Source organism: Callorhinchus milii, unplaced genomic scaffold (genome assembly GCF_018977255.1).
Source record: "Callorhinchus milii isolate IMCB2004 unplaced genomic scaffold, IMCB_Cmil_1.0 Scaffold3, whole genome shotgun sequence".
Classification (NCBI taxonomy): Eukaryota; Metazoa; Chordata; class Chondrichthyes; order Chimaeriformes; family Callorhinchidae; genus Callorhinchus; species Callorhinchus milii.
This window is the reverse complement of record NW_024704744.1, coordinates 40,640,380-40,661,703: the sequence shown is the minus strand read 5'-3', so window position 1 is coordinate 40,661,703 and position 21,324 is coordinate 40,640,380. Positions and strand designations below refer to the sequence as shown.

The following is a 21,324-nucleotide window of genomic DNA, read 5'->3' as shown; positions in this document are numbered from 1 at the left end:
GGTCCGTGACCCAATCACCCTCACCCGACTCCACTGGCTTCCCATTACACAGGGTACAGTTCAAGAACCTGGTTGTCACTTTCAAAGCCATCCATGGCATTGCTCCCCCCTACCTCTGTGACCTACTAATCCCCTACCAACCTGCTCGCTCCCTCTGCCTTGACCCCTCCCTTGCCTCCTTCAAGACCTGTCTCAAGACCCTCCTCTTCGACCATGCCTTTAGTCACCCTCCCTTCCCTCCTACCCTCCACCCTTTCCAATCCTGACCCCCAGCTTGGGTCCAAAACATTGATTGTCCAGTGCCTTGGGAGGTCCTCCCGACATGAAAGGCACTTTACAATGTAATATGTTGTTGTTGTTGAAATAACCAAATTTCAGGTTTGGACCATAGAATGGAAATAATAAGTAATTAATACACATTATGCTTATATATTTAATCCCATTAAACGTTTTAATTAGCTCGGAGCAGTGTCTTGTTGCCACCACCTTATCCGGTTGCAGTAAGAGGTGTTTTGTTGTTGATTCACAGAAACTTTTCATGATGACGAGCTTAATGAGGACAAACATATGGAGTATTGTTCAGAATGTCTTCTTTCAATATGGAAATGCTTCCTGCGATCAGAAATTTTGTGCTGTGGAATATAATTCGGAAGAAATTGACATGGATTAAAATTTACTCTTTTAAACTACCCTTAAGTGGAGTAGCCTGCATATTGTCTCTTGAAGCTAAGTACAGTGTAATAATCCTTACTGTTTTCAGGTATTTCCTGCGTACAAACCAACACCAACAGTGACATGGAAGCCTTACATCAAGCATACCACAACATCGATCAGTTGTTGGAAGACACAGACCTAGGACACGGAACATTGCTGCATGAAAATGAAAATAGTAGAGATTCAATTCTAGACAGTGTGGACTATTTTAAAGGGCTATCAAAGAATGTTTCTACTGCAGAATCTGGTAAGCACAGAATGGGTTGAATGTCTCAATCCCTTACTTAGGTTATAACATTGTTATATAAGAATAGTAATGTACATTGTGAATTGATTCGCCACCAACAAATATACAAGAATGCATTGCAACAAATTGGTTGGTTTCTCTTTTAACATTCAGCATAATGATTTAATTTAATATTCTTGAGTGTAGGGTCTCGAATAAGGACTTGTCTCAGCGTGTGCATACCACAAAAGTGCTGAATGTTAAAGATACAATATGTACCACAAGCAAACACTAGACTGTAGACACTAGTGTGAGATACTGATGATGACAACAACAACAACAAAATTACATTTGTAAAGCGCTTTTCACGTCGGGGGGATGTCCCAAGGCGCTGAACAGTTGGGGATCACATCTTTATAAATGTGACCACACTTTAAAAGCACAGCCGTTTTGGGCCAAATGGCCTCTTCCGTGTTGGAGATTTCAAACCTATTAATTGCATAAGGGTATGCAAAACCAAACCCAGGAGTTTTACAGATAAAAGCGGAGACTACGAAGAGGACACTTATAAGTGTCAGTAACTCCACTTCAGTATCACTCCTTATGGAGCAAAAACCATAAGTTTAAACTCAGCATTAGCAGACATATGTCCAAAGAAGTTAACCCAATAGTATCTGGTTTGTTGCAACTTGCCTGTTGGTGTGTTTATATGAAATAAGATATAAGTAATAATAATCCTTGCTTTTGAATTAGCATCTTAACGTGTCGTTGAGGCGTCTCAAAGCGCTTCACGGAATATAAAGTGAATTGAATGTATATTTTGTGGGCGAAATATACATTCAAATCTTGTTACAGTATTGAAATCTGAACAATACGACCAAATGTGAAAATAAACTAGAAGATCAAAGAAAGTACTGCACATATAAACATGATGTTTTATTGCCCTTGTTATCAGTTAAAATGACAAATTATTTTCTTAACGGTTTTGAAAATGAAACCAGACAAACGACAATACTGGTCTGCTGTGCTCCTGCACATTGTTTATGTTTCGCATATTCTTTTTTTCAGATCTGCCCACGGTGGAAGAACTAATGAAGCATATTAATGAAAAATCTGCATTTGCAAGAGGATTTGACTCCCACACAGTGAGGTAATTCGTTTTTGATTAATCATTTGGACAGTATTGAACACAGTGACATTTTATTTTTACTGCAGCAGTCATCTAGGTAATTTATATAGCACCTTGTTATACTGAAACACTACCCTGGAATGCAAAATGTTTGATCAATCTTTAAACTGACAGGAGGTTTAGGGAATACAATACAGTACAATCTACATTAATATAGCGCCTTTCACTTCGGGAGGATGTCTCAAAGCATTGTTGGTTGGGCACTTGATGGAAACAGTTCTGTGCAATTTGAGATCCACATAAAATATGCCTAGTGGGTACTCAGTGACCCACAGGTTCAACAGTGACAAGATGAGTGAACCTGGCCAAAGCATTCATAGAATTGAAAGAGTTAGCTTTATCTTTCAATAATGAGTCATACTATGTAGGATGAAACTATGATACAACAACCTAAATTTATATAGCACCTTTCATATAGGATAACATCTGGCTACAGTGTTCGCCAACAATTACAGTCACTCCACTTCACAGAACATCAAGTGAAGTGACTTTGGGTTGTACTCCTAACATGAAAACACTATACCAAATGCTAGGATTTTTTTTTCTACGAGAGGTATCTTGTTTTGGAGACACAATAACTGCTTATATAATTGAAAAACAAAATGTATTGTTTTACTTAAAAATCTTTTTGAAGATGTTTTACTTAAGTTTGGATAAATGGTTTGTTTTTTGTTTCCAAAATAAAAAATAAAATGTGAATATTTATCTTTCCCTCTACAGTACAAATGCACAGCAGGGGATTGAAGCAGTAGAAATGTTCAGGCAACAGACATTAAAAGATCCCAGTAACACTCTTCTTTCTGAAGCACAGCCTGACTCTTATTATTCTGAAAGAGAAAACAGGGCCAAAGAATTATCTCAACGTTCTTTGGGTGAAAGGACCGATGGCACGAAAATAATTTATCCTGACAAAGTAGATGTTAATAGCAAGCTGTACAATTCTGTGACCAAACACAACCTCACACCTGCTGTTTCCTCAGTGATTTGCAGAGATCTCCAGGTACATTTAGATTTCTATGTATATTACATAGATACTTTAACATAACCTTTTGTCCTGCATGCTGTGTTTATTCTCCACCTGATTGGTAGCTATGGTCCTTATTAGCTAAGATTTTCCTAGCATGAAGAAAATGTATTCTTGCTATTCTTGCTCATAAATGGAAAGTGGACAACTATATTTTCGAATTAGATGACTGGGTATTTTTCGCTGTTCCTAGAATAATGAGATGATATTTATCAATCTACAGAATTCTTCCAAGAAGCCCAAAACCACACAAGGTAGTTTCAAAAAAATGTACAATATGAAGTATCCATGTGTGAAAAGTTCAGGGTATGGCAAAGTCAGTCCTTCAAAGAGAGAATCCTTCAGTATTGGTAATAAAGGTATTCCTGTGACTCCACCAAAACAACCTGCCATAAAGATGGGTACTAAAGGTCGATCCAAGTCTGATATTACAAAAGACAAACCAAAAGGTAAGGTTCTTTTTTATGGTTTCAAAGAAGTTTAATACGAGTTTGAATATACATAATCTGAGGACAAAAAATCCAGATGCAATTTAAACTTGTAAAGCTTCTTTTAAAAAAAATATTTCGCAAACCAGAATTGTTGCATGATAACCCAAAATAAATATTTAATGTGGTAAGAAGAAATAGCAACTAGAATCAAGCTATTTTGTTTGTCAGTCTAGCTCAGTTGGATGCATTTTCACTTCTTAGTTGGAAGGTTATGGGTTCAAGTCTCATGTTGGGACTTGAACTTGCTAAGTCTAAGGTGACACTCCAATGTAATGCTGGGGGTGTTGCATTGTCAGAGGTGTCCTTTAGTTGTCTTTCAGATCAGATGTTAAACCGAGGTCGTGTCTATCTGTTGAGGTGGATGTTTAAGATCTCTGGCACTAATTGAAAAGAAAACCTTGCTACCACAAGGAGTTGTTGAGGCAAATAGCATAGATGTATTTAAGGGAAAGCTAGATAAATACATGAGGGAGAAAGGAATAGAAGGTTATGCTTGAAGGCTTAGTTGAGGAAGGGCAGGAGGAGGCTCATGTGGAGCATAAACACTGGCACAGACTACTTGGACTGAATGGCCTGTTTCTGTGCTGTATATTCTAATGTATTCTAATGTAAAAAGGATTTTTTATTGCTTTCCTGGCCAATAATCCCCAAAATAAAATTGGTCATTCCTGTCACGGCTGTTTGTAGGACATTGCTGTGCGCAATTGGCTGCCGCGTTCGCCCACAAATATACAGTCAATTCACTTTGCAGTATGTTCTGTGAAGCACTTTGGGACGTCCTCTCGACGTGAAAAGCGCTATATCAAATGCAAGGATTATTATTATTATTGCAGTGTGCAATTGGGCCACCATGTTTGTCAACAAAATACACAGTCAATCTACTTCACAGTAAATCTTGTGAAGCACTTTGGGATGTCCTCCTGATCTGGAAGGTGCTATATCAAATCCAGCGATTATTATTAAGTTAAACACTGTGGTAGCCTGGCTTTTAAAAGCTCGTAGTTGGCCTTTGCAGAAATTATAGATTTTTGAATTCCTAGGATATTGTACCCAATTTAAATGATACCACTGTGTTATACTCAATTCCAGGCAGGGCGAAACCTTGGGCAAGTTTCCTTACTCCACACGCCTAATAATAATCCCTCCAAAAAACCAAAAACAATAATTAAATTGGTCATTTTCAATCTACGACTGTTTGTGGGACATTGCTGTGCGCAATTGGCTGCCGCGTTCGCCCACAAATATACAGTCAATTCACTTTACACTGTTCTGTGAAGCGCTTTGGGACGTCCTCCTGACGTGAAAAGCGCTATATCAAATGCAAGGATTATTATTATTATTATTATTATACATCCGAATGTTTCTATCTGATTATGCTATTTTGTTCCTACTGTTTTATTCATACTACAGTTTACAATTAGATTTTTTTTGCCTAATGAAGTTTTGTTGATTTTTCCCCTCCGGTTTACCAACACTATTATTCAGAACTTGATTCGTGATCTTTACGCTAAATATAAATAAATTCTTCCAAGGTTTTCCTTCTTGTGCTAACAGAGCAGTTATTTGCAACCCAGACAATCAGAACTGGAAAGAGTAAATTTGACAGGAATTACCTTGAAAAACAATTGATTGCCTCAGCGCAGTTATTTACAACTTGCCATGAACAACAGATGAGCAACAGTACACTACAGCATACGGAATTACACCATGGCCAAAGCAAAGAACAGGTAAAATGTCAAGCTCTTCAGTGTCACCAGTGTATAAACATCACCTTTTGAGCTGTTTTTTTATACAGCTCTCCCAGGTGAAAGACTTGTTAGCATATCAAATTTCTTAAAAAGTACAGTTGATCAACAGCTTGGCAGATTAAAGGAGTAACCCAGTGTAGCATGATGTTAGACAGACCAAGCAATTGCAGTTTCAATCTTGTTCTGTGGTGAGTTACGTGATTTCAGATGGGTTGCCTTATAAATTGGCCATGGTTTTGTGCCTAAACTGTGTCTGTGTTGGGAGCAGCTTGGAGATCAGGTGCTTGTTGTTTCAGCGTGTGGATCAATTAATTGTTTATAATACATTTTCGTTTTTGATCTCAAAAGTTTTTAGTTATTACCAAAATACTTCAATCACATCAAATCTTGCAACTACAGTGCAACCCCTCCCCACCCCAGCACCCCGCCTAGCACTGCCTCACTTATAACACTGTTAGCCTGTGGACCTGTGCTAACTGGAAACTTGGTACATCCAGTGTCTTAACTAACTAGCTGGCTTTCCATACCTAAGACATGTCTGACTTCCAAGTTGTCAGGTCACTATTATTATGTGGAGAAACCTTGGGCAAGTTTCTCCACACGCCTGATAATAATCCCTCAAGAAAAAAAAACAATAATTTGGTCAATCCACGACTGTTTGTGGGACACTGCTGTGCGCAATTGGTTGCTGCATTTCGCCCACAAATATACAGTCAACTCACTTTACAGTAAACTCTGTAAAGCGCTTTGAGACATCTAGAAGACGTGAAAAGCGCTATATCAAAGGCAAGCCCTATATTAATTATTTATGATTATTATCACTTCTTTCACTATTCTAGAGAGCGTTGCTGGATTTGTGTATTTCTTGGCCTTGCCATGTGCAGGAAGTGCCCTGTAGTTCTAATGCAGCAGCAAAATAAAATACAGATTTCAATGGCAAGACTTAAATAATGGCTTAGTTAAAAATCGAAAATGTCTGGAATTGCCTTCAGAGATGAAAGTAGATTTTTTTTATTGATTGATTCAAATGTCACCTGAAGCTCTCAGTTGTGTTAAAGCCTTGAAACCTATTCACGGATTCTGGTATTCTCTATCATCCGGTTCAATAATGGTGTTTTATTTATTTCAGAATCCTTTTTGAGAATCTTCATAATTTAGGTCAAAATATGTGTTCATTGTTATATCCATGTTCTTTGATAACTGATTTTTTTTAAAACAAAAACAAACGTTCAGTAATTCTTGTAACCTATTTTAATAGTTCTCTGCCAGAGATGATTTAGAGGTATCCAAAAGCTTACTGCAGGCTAGCAGTGTAACCAGGGAAATCCTCCTGCTTCAAAGACTGGAGGAAACATATCAAAGATGGAATACTGAGCACAACCTGGTTGAGAAGTTAAAGGCAGAATTGGAACTGAAAGAACAGGAACTTCTCAGGAAAGATCAAGAAGTACAGCAACTTCCTCAACTAAAGGAGCAGATGTATATACTACAAACAAAGGTAAATTTATTCCCCTCTACTTTTATTCATCCTCTCATCCCTCTTTTCCGTTCCATTTTCTTTTATACTCTCCTCTTTTCAACTTTGTTCTCTCTCCTATCTTTACTATTTTCTGTCATCTTTCCTCTACTTTGTTGCTCTGGAGAATTTATTAACATGGGTACAATACAAGCTATCCAAAGAGTTATCCAAAGAGTGAATCAGTTTAATTTTTGACATGGTAAAATGCAAATAACGCAGTTTTGTTAAAGTGTAATATACCATAAGGTGCAACTGTGCCAGGAAGACCTGTCATTTTTAAAAGAGATCCCAATCAGCAGAAAGAGCATAGGCATTGTCTTAACAGCTGATGAGCACATAAAAATACATTATTTCAGTCTTGCACTCTTAATATTTGATCCTTATGTACAAGTCACCTCACTTAGATCTGATGTCTAATGCCAGAATCTAATAGTAGGTAATGGAGATCTATGGAAAGTCATTTATTGTATCTCTCTTTTTCAGATCAGAAATTGTGAAAGTATAACTTTTTGAACTGGAAGATATGTCAATATACATTAATCTTTTTTCAATAATCTATCATCTCTGAGAGAATATTCAAGGATTTGTTATAAATTGTAAAAAAAATGTGATGTTTGCATCAGATAAATGTGATTGGAACCTACTGATTGAATTGTTATCTTTTATCATTTTTTGTCCAAGGAAACATTTTGTTTAAAAAGACATTTTACAAATTCCTTTAGCGAATGACTTATTTGGTACAAAGCATTGATAGCTGAAAATTACAAAATATAGCCATCAAAATGGTTGAAATTGTATTTTTTTAAAATACTTTTTAAGATCAAAAGATGCTGATCGAGAGAGAGGATTATTTTCTTAGTTTAGTTTACTTTCGTGCTACTGAATCACTTTATGAAGGATTGCTCTGCCACTTCAGGTCTCTTCTAAATTAAGTGAAGTTGTAAGTGATAAGATAGCTTCTAGTTTAAAATCGTTGCTGCTTATAAATGTGTTGCACATATTTGTCCTGCTATTTGGGGTGCCTTGCAGATGGAATTCTGCATCATAAAATCTTATATAACCTCATATATCTGATTAGAACTTGTCTCGAGAATCCTGAATACCTGAAGAAAATTACGTTTTTTGCCCCTTTTGTCAGCAGTCACACAGCAGTGATGCTGTTTGAGTACTTTATAGACTTCATTTTGCCTTTGTCCATGTGGAAAATGGCTGTGGAGAGGCTTCAATGAGAACCAGCGATGCTGTTCGTCAAACAATTTACAATATATAAAATCCAGAGCGACAAATTACAAAGAACATTGTCAAAAAGTATGCTAATATAGTATTTACTACAAAAGTTTTTTAAAAAAAAAGCTGATTTGCAACTTGTTGGAAGAAGGAAGTGTGGTTCAGCAGTAAATTCCAAGGTGCAGAGTTCCAGAGAATGTGTCCAGTACTGTTTCTCACTGTGATTGACCTGCAGGTGGCTCCCAAACACCACAGACCTGAACGTGGTTTATGTGGTTCACATTGTTTATATTTGAGAGTGTAAATTACAGTTGTTTTAAATTAATTTGTTTGTTCAGTTGTTGAACAAGTTTACCACCAAAGTTATGCTGAGAGGCCCAAGTCCCATTTGTGCTTATGTTTATGTTAATGCCCTGTCACCAGCAAAATTGGTTTAAAAAAGGGTATTCGAATCGGAAGTGCAAGCCGTTTATGAAAGATTAAAACATCCCTGTCACAGTGATTTAATGTTTTCTGATGGCTTGGTACAAACTTGCTGGTATAACTTTAATGCTTATAGTAGAGTATTATCCTGTTATGCATCAGAGTGACAAATCATGGTCCACTTTGGTCTAGTAAGATCCTCATCTATATGTTTTAATCTTAAAGCTACTTCTTATTGCAGATCTCAGGATATCTGATTGTTGTCTCTTTTTGGGGGAATATTTAAATATCACCATTTTAGTTATGTGTTTAGTGATCTGTACAATTGGGGCACATTACTTCATTGATCTTCATTTAGTATTATATCAGAAGAATGGTTTTATATAGCCTAGATTATAACTTGCAGAGTAGCAATACAGGAAACAGAATAAAAAGAAACATAAAAAGTGCAGCAGATGGTGAATCACGGCCTTGAACTTGTTTTACGCTGAGTTTAGTGAAAGCCTTACCTTTGATGATACAATACAATATGAGTGATAAATACAGCTCACTCTAAAGGACGCTCCCATCACTTTTTGAGGTGGTTCTTCATCCCAATTCTTGGAGAAGGCATTGTCCTATGCAACAAGGTAAATGGGCAGGTATTTGGTTGCCCGCCAATTGCACTGGCTGGCATGCTATTCTGACTCTGGGTGAGATGGTCCAGATCGGTCTGAAATATATCAGGATTGCTGAGATGTACAGGCCTACTCAGAAAGAAATAATTCATGATTTGGAAACAGATGCAGACAACATATGTGGTTTCCGTGCTGCTGTCAGTGGCTTGGTTTGAGTCCTGCAAAATAAGCTGGCAAGAATGCAGGCCACTATTCGATTAGCGAGTTATGAAAGCAGTATTAGACCACTAAAGCTAAAAGCTGTTGAAGTTATCCTTCATACCAGAGAACTGTGAATTCCTGGCACAAAGATGAGATGCTGCTTCTGAAGTTTCCATTGAGCTTGTATGAACCAGTTTAGGAAGCCGAAGAAAGATCAGAATGGGAGATGCTTAAAATAAAACTAAAAGAAAATCAATTACACAATTGATTAAAAACTTACTTACCATGTGTTTTTCACTCCCACCATCTCCGAATATGTTCCCTGCCCCCCACACCTCCTCGCACCCACCTCAAAGGCAGTAAATGTTAATGAGGTGCACATTCACTGCAGTAGTGGCCTTCTGGTGCCTTGTCATCTTGGTGATTCTTCTCCTATGAGCCAGGAGACAGAGTGTTGGTGGGCCATTCGATTATCGGGCTCCTTAAAGGCAAGTCTAAACTAGTCCTCATCCTAGTGTCCGCATGGGCTTCGGGCAAGAATGATCAGGACTAGGAATTCTGACAATTGTGTGTGTTTGTGTGCATCTTCCCACTCCCTATCCTATTCTAGGACACCAGATATTAGCACATGTTTTATCTGTCTCGTCTGTTATACCATCTGCTCCTTCACCACCCACCCCCCTCCCATTTACCCTGAAGATGTGGAGTCCTGTAGCTCAGTGGCTAGAGCACTCTCTTTGCAAGCGAGAGACCTGAGTTCAATTCCAGGCAGGGTGAAACCTTGGGCAAGTTTCCTTACTCCACACGCTTAATAATAATCCCTCCAAAACCAAAAACAATAATAAATTGGTCATTTTCAATCTACGACTGTTTGTGGGACATTGCTGTGCGCAATTGGCTGCCGCGTTCGCCTACAAATATACAGTCAATTCACTTTACAGTGTGTTCTGTGAAGCGCTTTGGGACGTCCTCCTCACGTGAAAAGCGCTACATCAAATGCAAGGATTATTATTATTAAGTAGGAAAGGATCAAATAGACCAAATATCAGACGTAGACCATAGGTACAGAATAGACTACATGGCTCAGTTCCATTTCACGTGGTACCCTCATCTGCTGTATTCAAGGCTTTTGTTTCAAGATTTTTTTTAATGATCTGTATTGTGATTTGTAATAACCTTCACTCTTCTTTCCAAAGCTGAACACTCTGGAGACCAGTAAGAAAAAATGGGAGTTCGGGGAAGCCATGGAGCCTGTTACTGAAGAAAAGCTTAAGTTAATTGAAAAAGATATTCAGGAGCAAGAAACCCTTATTCAAGGCTACCATCAGGTATTGAAACACGGTTGTTGTTTTCCAGTGTGTATGCTATTGCAATAGATGGTTTAATGGTTTGCTTATAAGGTGGAAAATTGGATAAAATATTTTTAATTGTTTTGGTTTGTGAAAGTCATTTGGGTTTTCTGATACTGAATGTTGGGAATGTAAAACAGACCATTAGTTTTAATCTCATATTGCATTTACCCCAGATCCCCCCACCTCCAACCAGAAAGAAGTTATTTGAGGAAAGTTCTGAGATTTTATGAGAATGCAAACGAATCACATGTTTTTAGTTGTTCCGATCTTGGGTTACCAATCAGTCCTGTGAAGTACTTTGAGATCTTCTCCTAAAATGAAAAGCACTATATACATGTAAAATTTTTCTGTCATTATGGCTTTGTACACTAATGGAAGAAAAATTGTTGAAACAGATTGAAATACAATATAATATGCTGACGTGGGGAAACAACAATATTGAATTGTGCACTGCTGGTTTTATTGCAGACTATAGATGCATTCAAGAAGAAGCTAGACCTTTACATGAGGGAGAAGGGAATAGAAGGGTATTGGAGTGAGTAAGGAATGGGTAGAGACAAGTGTGGAGTATAAACACTGACTCAGATTGGTTAAGTTAAGCGGCCTGTTTCTATGCTGTACATTCTTTGCAAGTCTTGTCAATCAGCATCTGAAAGGAAAAAGTTTCAGGAATTACCCATTCATCAAAACAAGCAGGTACTGAATATAACTTCACAGTAGAAGAGAGGAGAGAAGCAACCATGTATGTGAGCAGGAGGAAAGTGATGGGCAAAAATTCCAACGTCCTAGAGAATTTTACCCAAAATGTTAATCCAGCTTTCTCTTCCAGAGATTCTGTTGAACTTCTATGACTTTCTTTTTATTTCAGATTTACCACATTACAATTCTGCTTTTTATTTCTCAAAGTACTTTAATTTCTTGGAGAAACTAAAGAACTTTATTTTATGAATCTTGTTTTCTTTGGGATTTTGTAAATGACGCAACTTGTCTGTCTTTGTACACATATTTAAAACCTTTTGTTTTAGGAAAATGAAAAGCTTTACAAACGGGTGAAAGAACTTCAGCTCCTCAATAAAGTGAACAAAGAGAAAATGTCTGCAGAAAATCAGCTTTTGATGGCTGAAGTGGGCCGTCTGAAGTAAGGACACAGAACTTGATATTTTTGAAAGTTGAAATATACACTGATTATTAAATATATTTTGTGTGAAGCAATGCTACTAATACATTTACATGTTCTTCATAGGCAATTGATCGGTTACAGCACACATTCTATTTGTTCAGCTTTTCCTCTTGTCCCCTTCTGCTAACTCTTGCACTTAATTGGAACCCACACTCCAAAGTATCTCATCCAATGACCATTCCTCATGTGCAAGGCTAGGCTAAGAGTGTCGGCAGGCTATTTGGCTGTGGAGGTCATCATACCAACCTTTGCTTACCCAATGTGCACACATAAGCAATTGGAAACAGTGTTCCCTAGATAGTAAACAGGCTATTGATTCCTGTTGATTTTTTTCCCCTTTAGTACAGGATCACCAAGCCCATTTGCAGAACTCAATTGCCTGGGGAGCTAAACTTTGAAATAGAAAGAGTTAAGGGGATGCATAAATATCATTTAACATACAAGAGCTCTTCCTGTTAGGAAAGATAGAGGAAATTAAAAGGCGTTAACAGAGACAGAAAATTTAGGCACATTAACAGTAAATAATGAGAATAAAACCTTCACAGTTCTTTGCCACTACAAAGCACACCAAGTGAAGATGTTACATAAATTGACACAGATTTATGTACATTTTTGTGCAATCGAAATAATGTTAGGCTTACGACAATTGGTGTGACCATCAGTCTAATAAGCGACAGCAATTCAGTGCAACAGTTCATTGAAGGTTGAAGTCCATTTTCTTGTCCAAATGCTGATAAATAGTATTAGGTGTAACTTCTTTTCCACCAAAGTCTTAAAGTAATGTCTGAGTCTCTCTGAAGTTGTTGAACTGTAAAGGTGGCTGTAAATCAAATAGATGAGACATTAGTCATGAGTGAGGAGAGAGTGTCACTTGAGGTAGTTTTATATTCTTAGTCAGCTACAAATTTTCCACAGGTTGTTTTCTCCTTATTAATATTGGACATTTTTTCTAATCCACAAATGTTATCAGTCCTAGAATTGCCTCTTTCCTAACCCTCTTCCGTCTATTCTCCTTTAGTATACACGCTCAAGGCAAAAGTGCAAAAATGTGGGATATGAATCATTGGACACAAATAATTTCTATTAAATATCTCAACACATAACTAATGTTTGAATAAGGCAAATCAGTGGAATCGTGGAATGCAGGAGTAGCTGAAAAGAATGGATGTTTAAGTTAAAAGAATGTGTTGTCCAGTTTACCCACTTTCTAATCCTACATGTTGGGCTCTTCCACAACAGTCGGAAATCAAAGATAGTCTTAAAATAGTTTAAAGCAAGGGAATTCGTGGAGTAAAAGAACACTAGTTCACCTGTGAATGAGGTCTATTTAAGACTTTTGCAATGGTAATCTAAAAATTTTATCACAGCAAAAAAAGACCCATGGAGTTTCGCTTGGTGTTTAGCACCATTTGTGGTGTTTTGCTTTCCAAATTCCGTCATTAACTGTAAAAATGTTTCGCAGTAATGTTTCCTCTGGTTTCCAAGCTCAAATCAGCTAATTCATCACAGATTAGGAATCGAACTTGCAGATTTCTGGCATGTGCATTTAGAGGATTCCAATGTTAAATATGGACCCTAATCTTAGCAAAAATGTGAGCAATTTGTAATAGTTTATCACTTAAGAGGAATAAGGAAACCTATCTCCTTCTTTACTTCACAATGTCAAAACATTTCTTAAGCCAAGGGTAACCAGGTGAAACATTTGGTTTATTATGATGTTTAAAATGTGGCCTAAACAATGCATTAGTGTGTGTTGTGTTAGGGAGGGAGAAAATAAACAGGTCCTTTATAATTTGCTGTTACCTTTCTTATTAGGGAGCAGTTGAACAAGAGTAATCAGCAACAACTTGCGGTACAAGATGTACATTTACCTGATCAAATTAGAAATCAGAATTTTACTGAAATGCTTTCACAGCTGAGAATAACACAGGCAAGTAAAAGTAAATGTTCCCTTCATTTCCACAAGAAAAATGTTAACGCTTGATGTTTCATATATACTTCAAACCTGAGCCAATGCATCCATTTGTACTAATGCTTCCACCCAGCCAGGAAGATGTTATTTAGGAGATTGCCAGAGTGACAATTACCAAGATTCATCTGTTGATTCTTTTATATTTATTATTGCTTGGTCTACTGCTTGGAACTGCTGGCCTCAATACCTCTGTCTTGACCCATCTTTCACTGTCCCTAAAGACTTTCCTCTTTGGTCCAGCTCAGCATCAAAGTGCTGTTGAGTACTCCCAAGATGCTGCCTATGTGAAGAGGGCTACATAAATGCAAACTTGTTGTCCACTTTTGGAGAATATTTGCAATTATATTTCTGCATTTTTGAAATGGCAGTTGTGAGACATTAATGGGGAACTTTAAGTCCTGTTCCTCTGCCTTTCATAAAAAATTGTCTCAACTTGTTAAATGTTAAAAATTAATTGTGAGAATATAAAACCACTTCGTTTTTAAAAATGTAATTGAATGCAAAACTCAAATAACAAGGTTGAGCCTTCATTGGTACCCACTGAGGCAGTGGTACATGACAAATGGAAGGTCTTAGCCTTCTGCTGACCAACTTATTATTGTCGATGTACCACTTTTGCTCATAATAATTTATACTGTCTTTATTTCTCATGGTTTGCTGGCAAATTCCTGTGATTCTGACAATAACTGCACATTAAACAAGGTAGTATAAATGAGGCTAAGACAGTCCAAATTGCTGTGGATTCCTTGTTCTAATAGCACATGGAGCAATATTAACCCAGCAAATCTGAATCACATCCTCAGTGTTGCATTCAAAGCTCTGTTTGAATAGTCTATAAAATGTAAACAAATTATTTTTAAAACTTGATGGAGCTGATCAAACAACTGGCACTTTAATAACACTATACAATAAAAGCTAGATTTTGCTGTTCTGTACTTCTGGCAAAGTGCCTTCACTAAGAATGCCAAAAGTGCCCCCAATTCAGAATGGGAAGTACATGTTGGGCTTCCAGATTCACGGCACAATATTGAGATAAATGTTAATTAATATAATGATATAAATAAATAGGTCACTAAGGAGAAACAAATTGACATTAATAATTAGATTAATGTTTACCTATTGGAAATGCCTGTCTTCATTGGTAAATGCCCGTATTGGTAAGACTCCCGTCGAGTGGAGTACTTCCCTCTAAGATGAAGCACTTCCCCCAAGTGTGTTCATATCATACTGTAGCAGGGGGCAAGCAAATTCATTAAGATGGCTCGACCTTAGCTTCAAGAATATGAATATATAGGGTGAAATGTCTCTGGGTGGTAAAGTTATCTATTTTCCATTATTAAGCACTCACTGGCAAGGTTGGTATCTTTAACAGTCAATAGGAATTCATCCCTGTTCCTAGCATCTACCTTTAGTACGCCTCTCAAGACCCTCTTCTTTGACCATGCTTTTGGCCACGCTCCTTGCCCTCCACCCTCCTTTCTCCCCACAGGTCGGGTCCAAATCCATGACTGTCCAGCACCTTGGGACATCCTTCTGACGTCAAAGGCGCTATACAAATGTAATTTTGTATTGTATGAGCATTGTCTTATTTTTCTTTCATTTTTGACATTTCAGAAGGAAGGAGTAAAATTTATGGAGGAGTTAAAAAAACTTAAGCAAGAAAAGCAGGCATTAGAGGTGGATCTAGAACAAATGAAGAAGGAGCGTGATATGGCAAAGGCGCATGTTAGTTATATTTCAGGTATGTCACCAGTACTAAAGTCTAAAACGTCTTGGAGTTAAGCACTCCGAGGTGCTACCCCACATGAAACTAGTTTATAACTGCAAATTGTTGTAGTTCAAATCACATGGAAGCTTTCATTATCCTGCTGATTGCTGGTGGTTCTTAAGTTGTTTTTTTGTGATTATTTCTTTAAACAAAATGGGATTTTTCAAACTAAGTTTGATACAATCCTGAGTGAAATTTGTTCAAATCTAAACAATGACTATCTTCTAGTGAAGGGCTGAATAATTGACTCTTAGCATTCTACAATACGTTAATACAGTACAAAGAGATGCTTATCTTCATTGTTAAGGTTGCAATCTTGGAATCTTTTTTGGTCTTTTTTGGTCTACTGCTGTAGTCTACAGCAGTAACCCAACGCACACTCTGGCTAAAACAGCATAGAAAGCACAGTCTGGCAAGCTTTCCTGCTGCCCTGTTCAACTAGGACCACCCTACCTGTTAGGGTTTTGGCTTGCAGGGTTAACAGGAGTTAACCCCAGTGACTGGTCTGCCCTTCTAGTCCTGCCAATGAGTCTATGGGCTGTCATCAGCAGTGCCCTGGAGTATTGTGGACCTTCTTGGTTCAGAAACTGGATTACCAAGACTGCCAGGGAGAATAGGCTCAATTCTGACATTCCTTTGCCAAGCATGTCACTTTGGAGCTACTTTAGCTCCAGGGTTACCCCACTTACTCACTGGTTGGTCATTAGACATTCGACAAGCACAGGTTTGGAGCTCTCACTAGGTGGACTTCCCGTTAGCTTCCTGGTGGGCAACACAGCTCAGCATGAAATGCATGAGAGTATTGCCACCATCTTCCTGTCCACAGCTTGGACACACAACCCTTCCCATTGATCTTACCTCTCTGCAAACTAATCAAGGTGGATTACAGGTGCTGGATTGATGTACGAACACAAACTCCAGGCCACAATCTCAGAGTTTCCTTATCAGCTATCTGATAGACGTCTGCTTTCAGAGTGGTGGGAGGACTTTTACAGACACCTTGTGACACCTTATAAGTGCACGATTAGGATTCCCCACTTTACTTTTTTTATCACTTAAATTGTATTTATTTTGTAAAATCACTATGTTCAGGTGATAAAGAATTTGAGATGAAAATGATGCAAGAACAGAACAAGCAAGAAATCCATCGTCTCAACAAGAGGTTGCAGTGGTATGCAGAAAACCAGGAAATGCTGGATAAGGATACAGCGAGGCTTAAAGCAGCAAATGTAAACATTGAGGCATTGAAGGAACAGGTACATAACTATAATTCATATTTATTTCTGTTAAAGTTTATCTTCCTATATTCTCTCCTATTAACCTTCTGAAGTAATTTTTGATGACATTTTCCTTCTACTGATTTGCCTACAAAATAGTCACTATACAGTAAAATTCTATGAAGAGTTTTGAGATTTCCTCCCGACGTGAAAGTGCTGTGTCAAATGCAAGAATTATTATTTTTAATTCATGGGCCGCATTATCTTTCCCGGGATCACATTATTCATTTGTAGCCCTGACAGTGAATAGTTGACAGGAGACATAACATCTGAGCCTGAACCTGTTCTCTCCAGACATCCTTATGTGCACATCTTTTAAGCAGAGCACATTGGATAGTGATCAGGAGCAATACAAGCTCCTGGCTAATCATTTTTGTTGTTTCCCTTGCATGGGGTAGTGAGACAAATTAGAGCACGTAAGCTCGATGCGTTGACTTAACACAAATAGCAATTGATTCTCTGATCATACTGCTGCACCAGGCTGGATTGCTCAAGGGACATTGAACTTCCACCGATGTATCACTTCTTTTACAAATAAATGTTGTTGGTTAAGAAATCCACTAGATTTCAATCCTTTTGTTTGAGTCACTTGCTAATCATTTGACATCAAGCTGTTTGGGTGCTTTTTGATGAATCATTAATATCTATTGGATCTTAGTTGAGGCTGAGCTCAGTTGTGCATACCAGCTGAGGCTGAGCTCAGTTGTGTTCCTCCCAATGGCAATGCACACGCACTTCCAACAATGATCACTGGAAAAGCAAGTCTCATTGCTTTTTTCCTGGAGTGAGATACCTACACAGATCCACAAGGTTCCTGGTTTCACCCTGAATTGCGCCCATTAACTGACTTAAGAGAGGTAACAATATTGGTTTTACAGCCAGTTTCAACATTCTTAGGTTAGACCAATAAATGAGTCTCATTTGGTGCTGAGCATGTAAGGATAACTATTTGTAATTATCTTTCATATTTTATTTGTAATAGTAAAAAAAGACTAATTGAATTATAATCTACGTCACTTGAGCATTTTTATCTTAGAGCTTTTATTTCTAGTGAAGTGAATTTATGTGCTTCCTAACATTTCTTTAAATGTGACAGGTTGAAAAACTTAGAACTGAAACAAGAGACAAAAGTGATCCACTCCCGAAGAGAGCAAAAGAAAGAGGTTTGGAAGCCAAACGAATTCAAGACCTTGAACGGCAGGTATGTGTTTCCTTCAGTCAATAATCTAAGCAGTATAACTGCTTACATATCAGTGAAATCAAAGTCAACCATAGAACAAAGGGCCATTTGGGCCATTATCTCTGTGGCAGCTCCCTCAAGAGCATTCCTTTCAGTCTTGCTTACTTGCCTTTTTACCCATATCCTATACGGCGAAAACCAGACTGGAGGTGCTTGAGGAGGGAGGTGAGAGCAAAGCTGGTTAGCGACAATGCATTCCAGAGCTTTGACAAGGAAAGGCAGGTTGGAAATGGGACGGTACTTTAGAAGGTTGGAGGGGTCAAGGGTGTTTTTTTGAGGAGGGAGGTGATGACAGCAGTTTTATGGGGGAGAAGAACAGAACCTGAGGAGAGCGACTGGTTAACTGTGTCGGCCAGTAGTAGGGAGAGGAGGGGGAGTTGGGTGACCAGCAATTGGGTGGTGGGGGGTTGAGGCAGCAGGTGGTGGGCTTCATCTGGAAGATGGTGGTTGAGAGGGAGGTGGGAGTAATTTGGGCAAAGGAATGTAGGAAGGGAGGATTGGTAGTGACTGTGGCAGAAGGAAGGAGTGGTGTACGGTCTGGGGGATGCAGAAGGGGATGTAGGGGAGGGGAATACATCCAAGTGGATATTTTCCGTCTTTGACATGAAGAAGTCTTGACATGCCTGTTTGCACTTGGCATTTGTAGTGAGGATGGAGACAGCTTGGGTGGTGGGGTGAGGGGGTGCGCACAGAGATGATGGATGGTGGAGAACAGTGCTATTGGTTGTTTTTGGCCTCCAAAATGGTTTTGGAGTAAAAGGCAGTTTGGACTTTTGAGAGGGAGAGGCGATAGTTGCAGATAGTTGAAGATTGTCACTAGTTGGTCATTTGACATCCGACAAGCACTGATATCAGGTGTCAACACTATGTGAACAATGCTATATAAATGCAAGTAGTTGTGGAGGCTTCACTAAGTCGATGGTAGCTACATGAACTTGCGAGCTTCCTGAATCCAGCAATCTTCCCAGTGAAAGTTTTTTTGGAATGTCCTAAGTGCAAAGCCCAGTATCCCACCGGCCAACACCAGAACTTGCTGGACCACATAAATTTTTGTACTAACTAAACACAGATTCACATTCTCCCGACGTGAAAGGTGTTATACAAATGTAAATTTGTATTGTATTATTTTAATTTTTCAGTTTTCTTGAGATATGTTTGCTTGAACAAAGCTAAAGCAGTGGTGTTAGAAAGCGTAATCGGGGGCATGAAATAAATTATTATTTGTATTACAGTGCAATTGAGAATGATGAGCAATTCTGATTACTCTAAGTACTCTGACTTCGAAGTTTGACAGGAATGGTAATTTGGGATGATCTATCTTTACTTCATTGCCTTTTTTTTGGAGGAACTGAACACTTGATTTTGTTTCCAGATCTAGATATCCATCTATGTGGGAATTCACAATTCTGGGAAACTTATCTTATTTTACATTATTGCTGAAATATTCAGTATTTTCTCTTCCTCCCCAAATAGGATGGCGAGACATTCTAGGTTGTGGATCACTCCATCTGTTTATTCCAAAGCTGCAAAACAAGCCCAAACATATTGTATGACCTATAAAAATAGTGTAATAAGTTTTTAAAACTCTTGTTCAGACAGATGAGCAAAATCAGATTGAGTAAAATTTTGAGTAAGGGTTTTGTCCCATTGGAGTTAGAGTGAATCTTTTTCATTGAATGAACAGCACTCAATGCTTTGTTAAACCCTTTGTTAATATATTCATCACAGTAATAGGGTTTTAAAATATCTTTTTTTCTGTATTTCGCTATTTGATTTGCACATATGCAAGGGTAATTTGAAAGTGTTTCCATAAATTTGACATTCTTGGAGTCCTGCAGCTCAATGATTAGACCTGAGTCCGATTCCTGGAAAGGCCGAAATGTTGGGCAAGTTTCCTTATTCCACAGGTCTTTGTTTACCTAGCAGGAAGTAGGAACCCAGTTGATTGACAGATCGCTTTTCCAGGAGTAATAATTTGTTCAAAAAAAATTCTAATAATAAGTTGGTCACTTCAATTCACGTCTCTTTGTGGGACACTACTGTGTGCAATTGGCTGCTGCGTTTTTCTCACGAAATAGTCAATTCGCTTTACAGTATATTCTGTGAAGCACTTTGAGACATCTCAAAGATGTAATATGGAACTATATCAAATTCAAGGATTATTATTATCATCCTGTTGCTGACTTTTTTTTCTAGGCTCCTCATGGTGGCCAATATAAATTTTGCCTCAACAATTATTCCTGGCATTCCATATCCCACTACTCTGTGCATGAAAAAATTTCTCTTAACCTCCCCATTTGCTCGTTTACTAACTAATACAAATATACCACTACAAATATACTCACAAAACAAAAAAACGGCTGGTATCAATAGTGTTTTCTTGGATTGGGAAGAGGAGATGTTGCTCTTCATGAATATATGAATCAAACAATATATAGGATAGAGGATGCCAGAATCAAACAATATATATAGCACAGAGAATGCTATTTGGCTTCTTATGCCTGTGCTGTTACTGGCTCCCCAACTAGAGAAATCTACTCTAATTGTATCTTTTTCTTACTTTGACACAAAATATTATCAGGATTCAAATCCCTGTCTCCAATTGAGGGAACTTTTTTTCTGACTGTTTTATTGTTTGACCAAATTACAGCTGTATAATTTAATATATATANTTTTTAAATGACAATACATAAAATGGCCATTTTGTGCATTGTTATCTGAAATTCCTTTACTGTTTGAATAAGTAAAAACTTATTTTAACTCTATGGTACTTATCACTCTCACAATTGAGACTCAGAGAACCAAACTCCAGTTAGACAGTGATTATAGCTAAGGAATGGATACTGGTCCATGCCAAGTAAAGCCGTGCTTATTTTACCACTTTCATGATAAAAGGAGGCAACAGTGTTATACATTTAAAGGATGTGTGTCACATTGCTGCACAATAGGCCTTGGTAAAAGAGGTTCCTGTTTGAGGTAAGGAATTTATATAGGTGCTCTTGCTTTCTCACAGCAGTTGTGCCTGAAGTTTGAGGGTATTTCCTCCTCTATCTTACTTTCCCTCCCAGCTAATGTTGGCTAATATCCTATGCGAATGAGCCAGTCCTCTAGTTGCCATGATTCACTACTTCTCCTATCTTTGTTCTAAGTCATTCA

General features: G+C 38.0%; 1 protein-coding gene across 1 annotated transcript in view; it reads left to right on the top strand.

The window, feature by feature from the left end:
* Window positions 1–21,324, top strand: part of cep162 (centrosomal protein 162) — a 55,457-nt gene that overhangs the window by 21,066 nt on the left and 13,067 nt on the right. Inside the window, exons 12-23 of the mRNA XM_042332857.1 lie at window positions 761–961; window positions 2,009–2,090; window positions 2,850–3,129; window positions 3,377–3,602; window positions 5,199–5,371; window positions 6,651–6,890; window positions 10,576–10,707; window positions 11,757–11,869; window positions 13,727–13,841; window positions 15,498–15,624; window positions 16,744–16,907; window positions 18,025–18,129. Of these exons, the coding sequence (XP_042188791.1) occupies window positions 761–961; window positions 2,009–2,090; window positions 2,850–3,129; window positions 3,377–3,602; window positions 5,199–5,371; window positions 6,651–6,890; window positions 10,576–10,707; window positions 11,757–11,869; window positions 13,727–13,841; window positions 15,498–15,624; window positions 16,744–16,907; window positions 18,025–18,129 (1,958 nt within the window). The remainder of the gene's footprint in view (window positions 1–760; window positions 962–2,008; window positions 2,091–2,849; window positions 3,130–3,376; window positions 3,603–5,198; window positions 5,372–6,650; window positions 6,891–10,575; window positions 10,708–11,756; window positions 11,870–13,726; window positions 13,842–15,497; window positions 15,625–16,743; window positions 16,908–18,024; window positions 18,130–21,324) is intronic.